Source organism: Lithobates pipiens, unplaced genomic scaffold (genome assembly GCF_037356315.1).
Source record: "Lithobates pipiens isolate NorthernLeopardFrog02 unplaced genomic scaffold, aLitPip1_a1.2 Scaffold_35, whole genome shotgun sequence".
Lineage (NCBI taxonomy): Eukaryota > Metazoa > Chordata > Amphibia > Anura > Ranidae > Lithobates > Lithobates pipiens.
This window is the reverse complement of record NW_027507811.1, coordinates 24,786,633-24,805,383: the sequence shown is the minus strand read 5'-3', so window position 1 is coordinate 24,805,383 and position 18,751 is coordinate 24,786,633. Positions and strand designations below refer to the sequence as shown.

Sequence of the window (18,751 nt, the reverse complement as noted above, 5' to 3'; positions counted from 1 at the left end):
TGTTGGGAACATGACGTTATATTGAGGAATGGAGATGGACCTTTCATATGGCGTACAGTATCTCCACCTCATTTGTTGGAAACATGATGTTATATTGAGGAATATGGATGAGCCCGATGTTGAAGTCGAATGTAAGTTCGACTCGAACATTGGGTGTTCGCCTGTTCACCGAATATGGAATAATTTGGGGTGGTCGTGGCAAATTAGAAAAGCCGCGGAACACCTTTAAAAGTCTATGGGAGAAATCAAAAGTGCTAATTTTAAAGGCTTATATGCTTGGTATTGTCATAAAAAGTGTTTGGGGACCTATGTCCTGCCCCAGGGGACATGTATCAATGCAAAAGAAAGTTTTAAAAACTGACTTTTTCAGGAGCAGTGATTTTAATGCTTACATTTGGGGGAACCCCCATGCAATTTTTTATTTTGAGGGGGACCCCACACCATTTTTTTTTTTTTTGGTGTGGGGTTCCCCTTAATATCCATACCAGACCTGAAGGGCCTGGTATGGAATTTGGGGGGACCCCCACGCAATATTTTTTTTTAATTTTGGTTTGGGTTTCCCTTAATATGCATACCAGACCCAAAGGGCCTGGTAATGGACTGTGGGAGAATCCCATGATGTTTTTTTCAATGACTTTTATGTGTATTGGCGGGACCTACAATTCATTATAGACGTAGTAGTTTTAAATTACTTTTTTTCCTTTAGAAATGTCATTTTGCTCTCGAACTGTTCTAAACGCGCAACTTTACAGGCATACTATAGACACCCCCTAGGTATGAAATTTAAAGGAATATTTCACTTTTATTGTTTCACTTTGAGCATTATTAAAATCACTGCTCCCAAAAAAATGTCAGTTTTTAAAACTTTTTTGTTGCAGTGATACATGTCCCCTGGGGCAGGACCCAGGTCCCCAAACACTTTTTATGATAACACCCTGCATATAAGCCTTTAAAATTAGCACTTTTGATTATTCATGTTCCTGTCCCGTAGACTTTAAGGGTGTTTGCGTGTTTGAACAAATGTTTTGCCTGTTCGCATGTTCTACTGTGAACCGAACCGGGGGGGGGGGGGGGGGGTTTGGGGGGTGTTCGGCTCATCCCTATTGAGGAATGGAGACGAACCTTTCTATGGTGTACAATGTCTCCTCTTCATTTGTTGGGAACATGACGGTATATTGAAGAATGGAGATGGACCTTTCATATGGTGTACAGTATCTGCTCCTCATTTGTTGGGAACATGACGTTATATTGAGGAATGGAGATGGACCTTTCATATGGTGTACAGTATCTCCTCCTCATTTGTTGGGAACATGACGTTATATTGAGGAATGGAGATGGACCTTTCATATGGTGTACAGTATCTCCTCCTCATTTGTTGGGAACATGACGTTATATTGAGGAATGGAGATGGACCTTTCATATGGTGTACAGTATCTCCTCCTCATTTGTTGGGAACATGACGTTATATTGAGGAATGGAGATGGACCTTTCATATGGTGTACAGTATCTCCTCATCATTTGTTGGGAACATGACGGTATATTGAAGAATGGAGATGGACCTTTCATATGGTGTACAGTATCTCCTCCTCATTTGTTGGGAACATGGCGTTATATTGAGGAATGGAGATGGACTTTTCATATGGTGTAACATATCTCCTCCTCATAGGTTGGGAACATGATGTTAGATTGAGGAATGGAGATGGACCTTTATATATGATGACGAGTACCTGAGGAACAAACAACTTTATATTTGGTGTTCAGTAGACATGTGCATTCGTTTTCGTCCGAATGCATTTTCGTCCGAATTTCAGCTATTTTCGTTTTCGTTTTGACAAACGATAACGAAAGCACAAAATCCGAAAAACGAAAGATCCGACATAAATAAATGCTTTATTTTCGTTTTCATTGTTACAACAGTTCGATATAGAATAGGAGATTCGACATGACTCTGACGATAACAATCTGTCTATAGAACCTGTGGTCGAATGTGCTTAACCTTACCTCTATTAGTCCAAGATTATATAGAGAAAATATTCGACAGAGAAAAAAGATTTGACAGAGAGAAAAGATTCTGCAAGTTACTGTCCTAAAAAGTGTTTGGGGACCCGGGTCCTGCCCCAGGGGACATGTATCAATGCAAAAAAAAGTTTTAAAAACGGCCGTTTTTTCGGGAGCAATGATTTTAATAATGATTAAAGTGAAACAATAAAAGTGTAATATTCCTTTAAATTTCGTAGGGGGGGGTTGTCTATAGTATGCCTGTGAAGGGGCGCATGTTTCCCGTGCTTAGAATTGTCCCTGCACAAAGTGTCATTTATGCAGGAAAAAAAGTCCTTTAAAATCACTCGCAGCTATTATGAATTGTCGGCTCCCGTAATACAGAGAACACTCATTGAAAGTCATTGATAAAAAAATAAATAAATAAATAAAAAAAAAAGCGTGGGGGTCCCCCAAATTCAATTTCCAGGCCCTTCAGGTCTGGTATGGATATTAAGGGGAACCCTGCCTCAAATTTAAGAAAAAAATTGACGTGGGGTTCCCCCTAAATATCCATAACCAGACCCTTCAGGTCTGGTATGGATATTAAGGGGAACCCCGCATCAAATTTAAAAAAAATTTGACATGGGGTTCCCCCTAAAAATCCATACCAGACCCTTTATCCGAGCACGCAACCTGGCAGGCCGCAGGAAAAGAGGGGGGACGAGAGAGCGCCCCCCCCTCCCTCCTGAACCGTACCAGGCCACATGCCCTCAACATTGGGAGGATGCTTTGGGGGTCCGTGACCCCTCAAAGCACCTTGTCCCCATGTTGATGAGGACAAGGGCCTCATCCCCACAACCCTGGCCGGTGGTTGTGGAGGTCTGCGGGCGGGGGGCTTATCAGAATCTGGAAGCCCCCTTTAACAAGGGGACCCCCAGATCCCGGCCCCCCCCCTGTTTGAAATGGTAAGGGGGTACAAAAGTACCCCTACCATTTCACAAAGAAAGTGTAAAAAATTGTTAAATAAAACAAACACACTTTTTAAAAATTCCTTTATTAAAAATAAAAAAAAGATTCCAGCGGCGGTAATCCACTCTTGCTATCCAGCGACGGACGGTCAGCTCTCCATCGATGTCTAATGTCATCCAGCGCAGCGCAGCATCCTTCTTCTGTCTCCGTGGAGGAGACACTACAGACATTCCGGCGGCTTGACGTTTCTTATATAGGGTGGGCGGGGCCACCCGTCACCTGACCCCGCCCCCCTCTGACGCAAGGGGAAACCCGGGGTTCCCTGTGACGTAGGGGTGACCCGCACCCCTCTGATGTAACACAGGCAGGTTTCCGTTACATCAGAGGGGGGCGGGGTCACCCATACGTCACGAGGAACCCCGGGTTTCCCCTTGCGTCAGAGGGGGGCGGGGTCAGGTGACGGGTGGCCCCGCCCTCCGTATATAAGAAACGTCAGCGCCGGAATGCCTCCAGTGTCTCCGTGGAGGAGACAGAAGAAGGATGCTGCGCTGCGCTGGATGACATTAGACATCGATGGAGAGCTGACCGTCCGTCGCTGGATAGCAAGAGTGGATTACCGCCGCTGGAATCTTTTTTTTATTTTTAATAAAGGAATTTTTAAAAAGTGTGTTTGTTTTATTTAAACATTTTTTACACTTTCTTTGTGAAATGGTAGGGGTACTTTTGTACCCCCTTACCATTTCAAACAGGGGGGGGGCCGGGATCTGGGGGTCCCCTTGTTAAAGGGGGCTTCCAGATTCTGATAAGCCCCCCGCCCGCAGACCTCCACAACCACCGGCCAGGGTTGTGGGGATGAGGCCCTTGTCCTCATCAACATGGGGACAAGGTGCTTTGAGGGGTCACGGACCCCCAAAGCATCCTCCCAATGTTGAGGGCATGTGGCCTGGTACGGTTCAGGAGGGAGGGGGGGCCGCTCTCTCGTCCCCCCCTCTTTTCCTGCGGCCTGCCAGGTTGCGTGCTCGGATAAAGGGTCTGGTATGGATTTTTAGGGGGAACCCCACGTCAATTTTTTTTTTTATTTGACGCGGGGTTCCCCTTAATATCCATACCAGACCTGAAGGGTCTGGTTATGGATATTTAGGGGGAACCCCACGTCAAATTTTTTCTTAAATTTGAGGCAGGGTTCTCCTTAATATCCATACCAGACCTGAAGGGCCTGGTAATTGAATTTGGGGGACCCCCACGCTTTTTTATTTATTTATTTATTTTTTTATCAATGACTTTCAATGAGTGTTCTCTGTATTACGGGAGCCGACAATTCATTATAGCTGCGAGTGATTTTAAAGGACTTTTTTTCCTGCATAAATGACACTTTGTGCAGGGACAATTCTAAGCACGGGAAACATGCGCCCCTTCACAGGCACACTATAGACAACCCCCCCCTACGAAATTTAAAGGAATATTACACTTTTATTGTTTCACTTTAATCATTATTAAAATCACTGCTCCCGAAAAAACGGCCATTTTTAAAACTTTTTTTTGCATTGATACATGTCCCCTGGGGCAGGACCCGGGTCCCCAAACACTTTTTAGGACAGTAACTTGCAAATTAGCCTTTAAAATTAGCACTTTAGATTTTGAACGTTGGAGTCCCATAGACTTTAATAGGGTTCTAAAGTATGCTATATAGTTAGCTCCGTCGAATCTTCTTTATACATTCGACAGACACCATAAGCCTTCCAAGACAGATTCGACCGTAATTCATGTGGATTTTCGGACGAATGCAATTTTTGAACGAAAAACGAAATAAATAAAAACGAATTTCGGGAGTAACTAAATAAATTAAGTTTTCAGACGAAAACGAAATTCCGAAACGAAATATTTTACTCTGCACATGTCTAGTGTTCAGTATCTCCACCTCATTTGTTGGGTATTACTATAAATACAAGGACTGTGATATTTTGGAGAGGAGTGGAGATTGATCTATCAAACAGTATACAATAACTCCACCACATTCGTTGGACACATTAGGTTGTAGGATAGGTACATTCATGATCTTATAGGTAAAAATGAAGATGTTCTCTATGTTGATGAAGCAACATAGAAAACTAATAATCACAAAATGAAGGCCAGTTTACAATAGATTACAAATAAAATTATCATCCCTACTTTACTGGTCCATCATTTATAATTGAGCCCCACCCTACTGTATAGTGATAACATCTTCTCTTTCTTTCTTTAGGTCAATATGCGTATCTTAAATTAAGTAAAATAAAATTGTAGCTGCATTTTTTGTATACAATACTTACCTGTGCTGATATCTAGAGAATGTTCCTCTTTGGTAATTGCCACCATCATTTCAGCTTCCTTCACAGACGGCTGATCACCCATCACATACGTGTCTTCTGCTTTAACCTCAGTTTTCAGATCATCCCCCTAAAATCACAAAATGATGGTGAACACTGATAACCTACAGAAAATTCCATAAAATATATAGAAGGACATAATCAAATACTGTCAAGTCAAGCTTGATATCAACATAGCCCCAACTACCTGATGATGGTGGGGGATGGTGTGATCCTCCTGTGTGGAATCCCGGGAATACAGAGGACGGGGACATCTCTCTGGTGGGTTTCTGTTACTGGGTCCATCTGATGGAAACACACACACTGACTACATCGTGCTTATGAGATGTTGAGGGGATCTAGGGGGTGCTGGTTCTGTAGTGGACAATCTAGGAGCAAACAATTGGCACAATTGCTGGGTGTTGCTAACCTAGTCAACCTACCAACAGGCAATTTAAAAGTAGACCAACAGAGAATGAAAGAGGTCACCTAACATGGGTCCAATGGTAGACACAGAACATTGACTCTGCATAGACACCTGAGGCTCAGCGCTCCGCCCTACACATTATGTCGAAATGACTTCCCCCTGATGCCAATTACTTGGCAAGGTTAGTGATCTGTTCATTCGTGTGATAGTTATCATTGATATTTATTAAACCGTACTTTTACCCAAAAACAACTTGATTCTGCAGTGGACAATCCAGGAGGGGCCTCCAAAAGCAAACAATTGACACAATTGCTGGGTGTTGCTAACCTCTAGTATATCAACTGTCACTTAACTTGGGCCCAATGAGAGCGACAGAACATTGGCTCTGCATAGACATCTGAGGCTTAGCGCCAGCGATCCGCCCTACGCGTTACGTCTAAATGACTTCCCCCCCTGATGCCGATTACTCGGTTAGGTTAGTGATCTGTTCATTCCCTAGTTCACTGTGAGAGTTATCAACACTATTAACTCACTATTTATTACCCATAACAACGTGATTCTGCAGTGGACAATCTAGGAGGGGCCTCCAAAGCAAACAATTGACACAATTGCTGGGTGTTGCTAACCTCTAGTATACCAACTGTCACTTAACTGGGGTCCAATGGGAGCGACAGGCTCAGCTCCAGCGATCCGCCCTACGCGTTACGTCTAAATGACTTCCCCCCGATGCCGATTACTCGGTTAGGTTAGTAATCAGTTCATTCCCTAGTTCCCTGTGAGAGTTATCAACACTATTAACCCACTATTTATTACCCATAACAACGGGATTCTGCGGTGGACAATCTAGGAGGAGCCCCCAAAGCAAACAATTGACACAATTGCTGGGTGTTGCTAACCTCTAGTATACCAACTGTCACTTAACTGGGGTCCAATGGGAGTGACAGGCTCAGCTCCAGCGCTCCGCCCTACGCGTTACGTCTAAATGACTTCCCCCTGATGCCGATTACTCGGTTATGTTAGTGACCTATTCATTCCCTAGTTCACTGTGAGAGTTATCAACACTATTAACCCTCTATTTATTACCCATAACACCGTGATTCTGCGGTGGACAATCTAGGAGGAGCCCCCAAAGCAAACAATTGACACAATTGCCGGGTGTTGCTAACCTCTAGTATACCAACTGTCACTTAACTGGGGTCCAATGGGAGTGACAGGCTCAGCTCCAGCGCTCCGCCCTACGCGTTACGTCTAAATGACTTCCCCCCAATGCCGATTACTTGGTTAAGTTTGTGATCTGTTCATTCCCTAGTTCACTGTGAGAGTTGTCAACACTATTAACCCTCTATTTATTACCCATAACAACGTGATTCTGCAGTGGACAATCTAGGAGGGGCCCCCAAAGCAAACAATTGACACAATTGCTGGGTGTTGCTAACCTCTAGTATACCAACTGTCACTTTACTGGGGTCCAAAGCAAACAAAGCAAACAATTGACACAATGCTGGGTGTTGCTAACTTCTAGCAGATCAACAGGCAATTTAAAAGTAGACCAACACAGAATGTAAGAGACCACCTAACATGGGTCTAATGGGAGACACAGGACATCGACTCTGCATAGACACCTGAGGCTCAGTGCTCTGCCCTTACGTGTTATGCTACAATGACTTAACGAGGGCCAACACTAGAACAAGGCTAGGAGGCACTAGGACTTGTGGAGTCCGAAAGTCAATTTGTAAATATTTAGTGCTTATACCTCACCTGTTTTGATCTCTTGATGGATCTCCTCCACTTTCCATGGCATATCAACCCTTACCCATTCCTCCTCTACTCCATTATCTTCTACTTTAATATTGTTGACCCTGTGACCTTCCAGTGAGTTATAAGAAGATCGGGAAACCTGACACACACAATGATACAGTCACCATCCAGACACATCCCTTGTCTGTTACTGGATAATGTCCCAGAATTCCCACCACCACTCACCTCTCCTGTCAGGAGCTTAATGATCTTCTGGGTGACTTCTAGAATCTTCTTGTCGTTGCTTATCTCTGAAGTTAGCAAGAAATGTAGTGGAACCATAATCGGGTTTTGTCCATCTACCGATGTCTTTTTCGCAACTATGTTATCCTGTGAAGAGAGAGTAAAAAATGATAGCATACATTTGGATCAATAAATCTGTACCACACTGTGCAGCTAGCTAATCTAAACCCATAAGCATTGCTGAGTAATCAGCAGTGGGAAATGAAAATGTCTTGTAGAGTAATCAGCAGTGGGAAATGAAAATAATAGTGATGCAACACTAAATAAATGTAAGCTGAAAACAGCGGTACTCAAAGTTACAATGAAACAAGGACCCTATAGCACGCTGCACAACTAGCCAATCGGCATATAATAAGCAATGTGAAGTAATTAGCAGTGGAAAATTAAAATAATTGTGAAAACAACACTAAAATAGTGAAGTGAAAACAGCCATTGTAATAAAACAATGAACCTTTGCAAGTTAATCTGAAAATCATAAGCATTACCGAATAATCAGCAGTGGAAAATTAAAAGAATTGTGATATAAAATTTTAATAAATAGTGATGATAACTCTCACAGTGAACTAGGGAATGAACAGATCAATAATGTTTTAAGAGTAATCGGCATTAGGGGAAGTCATTTTGACATAACGTGTAAAGCAGAGTGCAGCCAGGCTGCTGCAAGACACAGCACAGCGGTACTCAAAGATATAATGAAACAATTAACCTGTGGCACACTGTACAACGTGCTAATTGAAAAATCATAAACATTGCCAAGTAATCAGCAGTGGAAAATCAAAAGAATTGTGATACAAACTTTTAATAAATAGTGATAGCTCTCACAGTGAACTACGGAATAAAGAGATCACTAAGGTTTCCTGAGTAATCAACCTCAGGGGAGGACATTTTGACATAACGCGTAGGGCGGAGCTCTGAGCCTCAAGTGTCTATGCAGAGCAGATGTTCTGTGTTTTGCAGCAGCCTGGCTTACTACACGGTATTAACAGAACTGTCAGCTGGATCGGCCTATTGAGGTGAGTTGCAGGAGTAACCCCCGCTCTAGGATTAGAGACGGAGTTAAAAAAATTCCTCACCCTAGCCACTGGTGTTACAAATGAACAAAAGCAGCAAGTACCCAAAGTTATAATCACTTTCATAATAACGAAACAATAAATCTGTACTGTGCTGTTCAACTAGGGTATCTAAAAAAACATAAGTGATGCCGAGTGATCAGCAGTGGAAAATCAAAATAATTGTGATACAACACCAACAAAATAGTGAACTGAAAACAGCTGTACTCAAAGCAATAATGAAACAGTGATCCTGTGGCACACTGTGCAGCTAGCTAATCGAAAAATCATAAGCAATGCCGAGTAATTAGCAGTGGAAAATCAATCAAATCTAGTGGCTGATTTTTGATACAGTGCTGAAAAATAGAGAGCAACTGAGCATGTTCAGAGCAGGGTGAGACAGTCTATTACTGGATTTCAAACAGCATAGGCACTTATTTTTAACATTTTACAAGGCTATACCTGCAAAAGTGGCCAGCCTGAAGTTATCCAGCAGGACTCCCACTTTAAAAATGTGTTTCACAATTATTTTGATTTTCCACCGCTAATTACTCGGCAATGCTTAAGATTTTTTTTTTCTATTGGCTTACTCATTGTAAATTTGAGTATTGCTGTTTTGAGTCCACTATTTAGTGTTGTGTCACAATAATTTCGATTTTTCACTGCTCATTACTCGGCACTTATGATTTATTTTGATTGGCTTGTTGCACGGTGTGCCACAGGTTCAGTATTTCATTATAACGTTGAGTAACGCTGTTTTCAGTTCACTATTTAGTGCTATATCACAATTATTTTAATTTTCCACTGCTGATTACTCTGCACTGCTTTTGATTTTTTTCGATTAGCTCGTTGCTCAATTAGCTTAACGGAGTGCCACAGTTTTATTGTTTCATTATAACCTTTAGTCCCACTGTTTTCCGTTCACTATTTATTTAGTGTTGTATGACAATTATTTTAATTTCCCCATGCTGATTACTCGGCAGTGCATTTTAATTTTCCACTGCTGATTACTTAGCAAAGCTTGTTTTTTTTTTTTAGATTACCTAGTTGAGAAGAACGGTACAGATTTATTGTACCTTCTGGTTTAGTTAATTTGTGACACTGGTGGTTGGGTTGAGGAATTTTTTACATATGCTGTAATTCTGGCTCTTATCCCAGAGCTCCTACAGCTCATCAAAATGGGCCGATCCAGCTGACAGCTCTGTTAATGCCATGTAAAAAGCCAGGCTGCTGCGAGACACAGAATATCGGCTCTGCATTGACACCTGAGGCTCAGCGCTCTGCCCTACGCGTTACGTCAAAACGACTTCTCCTGATGCTGATAACTCGGCAAGGTTAGTGATCTGTTAATTCCTTAGTTCACTGTGCGAGTATAATCATCGCTATTTATTAAGAGTTTGTATCACAATTCTTGTGATATTCCACTGCTGATTACTCGGCAATGTGTATGATCTTTCAACTCACTAGTGCCACAGATTCATTGTTTCAATATTACGTTATAAGTATGCCTCAGTTTTTCATGTTCTTTATCATTGTTTTAGCGTTTCCAGCCTACCCAACACCACTGAAAAATCTGTAGATTTTTTTTTCTCAGGCAAGTAAAAAGCAAACAAAAAAAAAAATTTTTTTCCCAGAGTCCTCCTCACCTCCCCGGTCAGCAGGTAGATGATCTCCAGGGTTAGCCGTAATATCCTCTCCGTCAGGTTGCTGCAGTTTGCCTCCATTGCTCGTAACTCTGTCCCATTCACTTCCCGCAACAATAGTGCCCATCCCCCCCACGCTCAGCATCATGGGTAAAAGGCGACTCTTTGTTGGATGTCTCCATACATGGACTACAATAAAATGGCCACCACCAGAAGATCATTAGCTGTAGGAAGAGTGAGGAGCTCATTGCTTCCCATCACCTTCCCGTTTGTACACGTGTGTCCCATCACAGATATCCATCCATAATATAAGGATCCTTATATCATTTTAAATATTTTGCACCGTCCATCCTTCTTTCCAATCCGTCCATCTATACAGCCATTCATTACATCCATTCATCCTATTTGTTCCATCCATCAATCTATTCATCCATCAATCTATAGTGGACCTCCAGCCGTTGCAGAACTACAAGTCCCATGAGGCCTAGCAAGACTCTGACAGTCACAAGCATGACACCCAGAGGCAGAGGCATGATGGGACTTGTAGTTTTGAAACAGCTGGAGGTCCACTAATTGCACATCCCTGATCTAGTCCATCCATTTTTACATCCTTCTATCCAATCCATCCATCCATCCATTAATCTATTCATTCATCCATCTATTCGTCCATCAATCTGTTCATCAATCCATCCATCCTTATATCCAGTCTATTCATCCAATCCATCCTTCTATCCAATCCATCCATCTCTCCGTCCATCCATCCAATCCTTCCTTCCATCCAATCCATCCTTCTATCCAATCCATCCATCCAATCCATCCTTGTATCCAATCTATCCATCTCTCTGTCCATCCATTCAATCCTTTCATTCTATCCAACCTTCTATCCAATCCATCCATCCAATCCATCCTTCTATCCAATCCATCTATCCAATCCATCCTTCTATCCAATCCATCCATCCAATCCATCAGTCAATCTATTCATCCATCCATCTCTCCACCCAATCCATCCATTCATCCAATCCATCCTTCTATCCATCCATCTAATCCATCCTTCTATCCAATCCATCCATCCATCCATCAATCAATCTATTCATCCATCCAATCCATTCTTCTTTCCAATATAGCCATCCATTCCATCCAACCATCCATTCATCCATCCATCAATCAATCTATTTGTTCATCAATCCATCCATTCCATCTATCTCTTCACCCAACCTATTCATTCCTCCATACCATCCATCTCTCCATCCATCCATCTTTCTATCCAATCGATTCATTCATCCAATCCATCCTTCTATCCGATCCATCCATCCCTCCACCCATCTATCCATCCATCAGTCTATTCATCCATCCATCCCTCCACCCATCTATCCATCCATCAGTCTATTCATCCATCCATCCCTCCACCTATCTATCCATCCATCAATCTATTCATCCATCCATTTTCTAACTATCCATTCACTTATCCAACCATCCATCTATACAGCCATCCATCCAACCAACCAAGCAACCAACCATCCATCCTATTTATCCTATCCATCTATTCATCCATCCTTCTATTCATCAAATCATCCATCCAATCAATTTTTCCAGCAATCTACCAATCCATCCATCCATCCATCCAAGCTATACAATCATCATCCATCTATCCACAGTCCATAAAGGAAAAAGTCCTACCAGGGACTACCTTGGAGATTGGAGACCGCTGTTCTGGCCCAAATGCCTTTGAAATGTAGCAATAATCATCTGATCCAATGAATCCGGCAACTCGGTAACATCCGTTGGACCAGTCCTTTATTGGCTGCATAACGCGTTTCAGATGACGCCTTATGTCCTGTACACACAGTCAGACTTTCCAACGTGCGATCAGATCGCGTTGTCGGAAAATCCGATCGTGCGTGGGCTACATCGGACTTTTTCAAGGTTTGAGAGATGGATCGAAAATTTTCCGACAATAAAATCTGATTGTTTAAATTCCGATCGTGTGTAGACAATTCTAATGGACAAAGTGCCACGCATGCTCAGAATAAATTACGAAATGAAAGCTATTGGCTACTGGCCTCTTTATAGTCCCGTCGTACGCGTTGTACGTCACCTCGTTCTGAACGATCGGATTTTCCGACAACTTTGTGTGACCGTGTGTATGCAAGACAAGTTTGGGCCAAAATCCGTCGGAAAAAATCTGACGGATTTTGTCGTCAGAATGTCCGACCGTGTGTACAGGGCATTACTAAGGCTTTGGCCGAAACGCGTTACAGCTGTATCCTGTTATGTAGCCGATAAAGAACTGTTCCAATGGATGTTACCGAGCCGCCGGCTTCATTGTCTCAGAGGGTTAATCTATCCGTATACGGTGAATATAAAAATGATTCCACCCCTCCGCCTGTTTCAGATTTTATTGGCATAAAACATTGAATTGCGGTCAAATTTTTGCTCACGAAAACGGACTCTTCTGTATCAAAATGAAAAAAAAAAAGACGTCTGCAAAGTGATTTCAATTAATTACAATGAAATCAATGCAAACAGCTGACTGCATAGGTATCACACCCCCCTATAACATCACACCCCGAAAACTTCCCCGGTAACGCCAAGGTTTTATTTCAGAGTCACATGATTAGTAAGGTGGAGATCACCCATCCGGATTTATGTATCTGCAAGGTCCATCTTCTGGTTAGTATACAGCGGAGCAGGAGCCGGGTGTCCTGTACTGACACACCTCTGTGCTCTACCACCCGGCAATGGACTGACCTGTCAGGTGAAATGACCCCTGCCCGTCAGTACAAGTATAGTCCCAGCTTCATTGGGAAGAAATAGAGAGAGTAGTAAGGGATCATCTGATGAGGTAGGTAACCCTCTGCTTAGGTTTCACTGCCACTGACAACCATTGCTGGGGAGAAGGGTCAGCCAAGGAGAACACTGCCACTGACCACAAATGTGGAGGGGGGTTAATTATAGTGGCTAATGCCCACGCAGGGGGTTATTATTGTGTCCACTGACACCAATGCTGGGGGTTATTATTGCAGCCACTGACACCAATGCTGGAGGTTATTGCAGCCACCGACACCAATGCTGGGGATTATTATTGTGTCCACTGACACCAATGCTGGGGGTTATTATTGCAGCCACTGACACCAATGCTGGGGGTTATTATTGCAGCCACTGACACCAATGCTGGAGGTTATTTTTCTGTCCACTAACACCAATGCTGGGGATTATTATTTTGTCCACTGACACTGATGCTGGGGGTTATTATTGTGTCCACTGACACCAATGCTTGGGGTTATTTATGCAGCCACTAACATCAATGCCAGAGCTTATTATTGGGTCCACTGACACCAATGCTGGGGATTATTATTGTGTCCACTGACACTTATACTTGGGGTTATTATTGTGTCCACTGACACCAATGCTGGACGTTTTTATTGTAGCCACTGACACCAATGTTGAGGGTTATTATTGTGTCCACTGACACCCATGCTGGGGGTTATTTATGCAGCCACTAACATCAATGCTGCAGGTTATTATTCTGTCCACTGACACTAATACTTGGGGTTATTATTCTGTCCACTGACACCAATGCTGAGGATTATTATTTTGTACACTGACACTAGTGCTGGAGGTTATTATTGTGTTCACTGAAACCAGGGCTGGAGGTTATTATTTTGTCCACTGACACCAATGCTGGAGGTTATTATTTTGTTCACTGACAACAATGCTGGAGGTTATTATTGTGTCCACTGACATCAATGCTGGGGGTTATTATTCTGTCCGCTCACACCAATTCATGGGGTTATTATTATGTCCACTGACACCAATGCTGGGGGTTACTATTGTGTCCACTGACACCAATGCTGGGGGGTTACTATTGTGTCCACTGACACCAATGCTGGGGGTTACTGTTGTGTCCACTGACACCAATGCTTGGGGTTATTATTGCAGCCACTAACATCAATGCCGGAGCTTATTATTGGGTCCACTGACACCAATGCTGGGGACTATTATTGTGTCCACTGACACTAATACTTGGGGTTTGTTAGAATATTAAAATTTATATATGGTTTGGGTCTTGAGTATGATTGACTTGCTAATGTATATCATTATATATTCTAGATATGGATAAAGTGAAATGGGTGTATATGTGTATATATATATATGTATGTGTATGTCTGTGTACATATATGTGCGTATATATGTATGTATATATATGTATATTTACATATATTTATGTAAAAGTGTTTTTAAAGCTTCATATGCATTTCATGGGAAGTAGTTCTATGTACATTTCACATATGGCTGTAATTTAGAGCCAGTTGATCATTCCCCCTCCCCCATTTTAAGAGGTAATGTTACATCCTTATCTAAAAGACAGAGTTTCAGTATGATACATGTTATTTCTTTATATTACAGTATTTCCTGATTAGGATTATCATTACGTACATTGCATTTTAAACGTATATAATCTATTTACTGATATATGTAGAATTTGGTTTAGAAGATAGGAAACTTGTATTGTATAACTTAAATGGTTTAATACATGGCAGTTTTGCCATTTCAATGGAATGTTTTGATTAGAGACGGTTTTGTATTTCAACATCCTGTTGGATGAGGTGGGAGGGAATTTGCTCATTCAGAATTCGCGGGCTTTCCCTGTGGTACAACAGGGCTCAGTTAAACCATTCTTAATTGGGAAAAGGGTGGGGGTTTTTAGTTTTAGGGGTAGAAAAATACAGACAGGCTATTCTAGAGGGCAGACTTGCAGAGACGCAGACTGACACAGACTTTGGAGGAGGCTGACAAACTTTCTTACACACACACACATACACAAAGATACATTTATCTTCATTTTAAGAATAAGAAACTTATCGATGCTATTTTATATTCTACATTTTGACACTGTTCTTTTAATATTTTGCTATTTTTATTATTAAATCGATTTTGGTATTTTTACACGAGAACTGAACGGATTTTCTTGGAACTTTCCTCATCAATATGAATTATTGAAATATAGTTATTAATACAGTAATAACTCAATTTCTACATTTTTGGCGAGCCTTGCCAGTGTCAATTTATCCGAATATCGAATTTTTTTTGAAATATTTCTACTTTCGCTTGACGAGAGGGAATAGAAGCACAAACATTGACTATTGAGTCAAGCTTCAGAAGAAATCGAAAAAGCACATTTTCGGCATCATTGAATTGAACTTGGAAGAAAAAGAATTATCAAAATTGGTGAGACGTTTGCGCACGTGCAAGAAAATCTGTTTCTTGATGAAGTAATTTCCCGCCAAGAGAGGGAACGCGTGTTACATGAATGAAGCTTATCCTACATTGGTAAGTATGAATCTTATTCATGAATTGTCTGATGAGAGTGAATTAGAATTTAAAAATCTGTCAAAGTTTGTTAAAGACGATGAATTATGGTGTTACATGTTCAATGAATGCTTACAAGCTAATATCAAAATACAAAAGTCAAAATTTACTTTTAAGAAATTCAGCAAACAGGTTAGGAATTTGATTAAATTGATTAAAGTTTATGATACAATGATATCAGGAGTTCCTGAAAAAATTGTAGTTTGTACTAAGGGGAAAACAGAGACTCAGGTATGTTTGTCTGAGCGGATAGATGATTTGCAGAGTGCAATTCAAATAAAGGATATGCAGTTGTCTGAGTTACAGGATAATGTAAAGTTTAAAACAGAGTCAAGCAAGAGTTTAGAGATTAATAATGCAGACTCTATGAATGTTAATGCGGATTCTATGCAGAAGTCTTTTGTACAAGATAAGCGGTCTATCAAGGTTGATGACCAAGAACAGAAAGGTTTGTTTAAACCAAAATTATCTTTGGTACCAGTTAAGCGGTCTATAGGAAAATATGACCAGGAACATGAAGTTTTGCTTAAAAGAAAAATATTAAATAAAGTTTCAGCATGTAGACATATTTTAGACAAACAAAGAGAAAATGGCATTCAAAGAGTTGCCACGTGTAATGCCACACCCAGAGATGATGAGCTACACGTCACAGGCGGAGCTAAAGTTTCAGAGCAGACAGGAAATGTTATTCCCATTATACATAGTACACAAAGGAAAACTTTGAAAGTAGAAAATACAGAACATATTTCTGAGCAATTTATTCTTTCTTCTTCAAACAATAGTTTGATTGATTTGCCTTATGCCTCAGAAGTCAAACAGATCAGTACATTGACTGTTAATGACAGTTCAATCAATATGACAAACAATGATGAACATGAGAGGGATGGATTACTTCCATCACCATCAGGATTTAGGGAAAAAGGTTCTGAGTCACCTCCAAGATTAAAATATGTGACTTCACTTTTAATAGATGAAAGTGGAAGGCCATGGTTACATGGTTTATTAAATGGTAAGAATACTAAATGGTTAATAGATTTAGGATCTGAACTCAGTTTAACTAAACACAAATTATCTGTGAATATTGATTCTCCAAAATGTAATTTAATTGATTTCAATGGAAAAGAAAATACAGTTGCAGTTAAAGTTTCTGATGTGACTCTCGAAATTCCCGGAATTTTTAAAACAAATATAGACATATGGTGTTGCCAAAATACAGAGAATATTTTAGGCATGGATGTGATTAGTAAATTAGATTGGATTATTGATTTAAGTAATTCTACTATATGGAAAGATTCATCTAGGCCCAAATCTATGTTAATAGATTCCTCAAAGTGCAGTAACGTTGGAAGTATTTGTACAGCAGTCGCTGACATGTCTTCAGATTTTAATTGGCCACACACAGGAACCAATCTCGAATTGGAACAATCGGTTAGAGCACATAAAAGTCTTTGGAGTCAGACCAAAATGGATACAGGTTTGTTTAAAGATATTGAGATAGAAATTGAGGGAAGAGATCCGAAGCCCCAAATTCAAAATAAGTTGCCACAAGAATCAATAGGTCCTGTTTTTGACATTGTACAATCATTTTTACAGCAAGGAATATTAAAGAAGGCACAATCAGTGGTAAATAATTGTATTTGGCCTATCAAGAATGCTGATGATTCGTATTCTATATCAGTTGATGTAAGATCACTGAATAAATGCATTACAAATAACAAACATATTGTTCCTAATTTAAATTTAATGTCACAAATGGATGCCAAGGCCAAAGTATTTTCAGTACTGGAAATAGCCAATAGTCATTTTTCAGTACCATTGACAAACAGCTGTCGTTATAAACTTGCTTTCAGCTTTGATAAAGAAACTTATGCATTCACTAGAATAATTCCAGGATTAGATATCAGTGATGGTTTAGTACACGAGTGCTTGGAGAAAGTTTTATCAAAATTTTCTAGACCAAAATGTATTTTCCAGCACGTGGACAAAATTTTGCTGTCTACACAAAATACAGAGGAACATGTCACTCTGTTGATGGAGTTATTTACTTTGTTACAAACAGCAGGGTTGAAATTGAACACAGAGTCAGTTCAGTTAATGAAAAATAAAGTCAATTTTCTTCATATGCAAATTAGTCAGGGACAGAGACAGTTATCACAGGAAAAAGTTAGAAACATTTCTGCTATTCCAATTCCAACATCTTACAAGGCATTATATCAATTTTTGAGTGAAGTACATTTATGTAAAGAGTTTTTACAGGAATATGATGATAAAGTTAAACCATTAATGGATTTCTTGAAACAAAAAGATGTTGTGTTTGATCAATGGACTCAAACCCAGACAAATGCCTTTGAAATGTTGAAAAAAGATTTGCAGAATGCTGTCTCGTTGCATGCAATTGAAATTGGAATATCTACACCTGTTCTAATGTCTACTAAGATATCTGAGAATTCCATATCAGTGATTTTGTCTCAGGTAAAAGATGGTGAACTGGAAATAATAGGTTTTTTCTCCAGAGGATTGACGAATATGGAAAAGACTTTTGACACAAATATGAAGCAATTGTTAAGTGTTTATTTTGCAGTCAAAGTAACAGAAAAGATTGTGAGATCTAGTAGGATCATATTACAGACACCTTATCGGTCAGTAAAAATTCTTTTAAAGAGAATTCATTCAGGTGAATTATATGACAAATATTGCCCATTTTTTAAAACTTTACAATCTAAACCCATACAGGTAGATGTGATAACAGAACATTCTCAGTTAAATGTATTTAGAAAGCCTGTAAATGGTATTGTTAGAACAAGTGCTGAGAGAGGCTGTGAGCCAGGATTTGTTAATGCTATTAAGAATTGTTCATCAGGTATGTGTTACCCAAAGCATGGTTATACTATTCAGCAAAAATTCTACAGAAAATGCTGAATTAGAAAA

The 18,751-nt window shown here is 40.5% G+C and overlaps 2 protein-coding genes across 4 annotated transcripts in view; both read right to left on the bottom strand.

Moving 5' to 3' along the window:
- The window catches only part of LOC143955220 (uncharacterized), an 86,190-nt gene that overhangs the window by 25,268 nt on the left and 42,171 nt on the right, over positions 1–18,751 (bottom strand). The window lies entirely within an intron of this gene.
- Positions 1–18,751, bottom strand: part of LOC143956261 (uncharacterized) — a 51,706-nt gene that overhangs the window by 3,114 nt on the left and 29,841 nt on the right. For 2 of the 3 annotated variants that reach the window (XM_077466467.1, XM_077466466.1), the window contains exons 2-5: positions 7,705–7,848; positions 7,480–7,618; positions 5,503–5,600; positions 5,259–5,385 (exon numbers count right to left, since the gene is read on the bottom strand). In XM_077466467.1, coding sequence (XP_077322593.1) covers positions 5,259–5,385; positions 5,503–5,600; positions 7,480–7,618; positions 7,705–7,848 — 508 coding nt within the window. Of the gene's footprint in view, positions 1–5,258; positions 5,386–5,502; positions 5,601–7,479; positions 7,619–7,704; positions 7,849–10,456; positions 10,578–18,751 lie in introns of those variants that run through there. The other variant, XM_077466465.1, reaches the window with a different exon arrangement.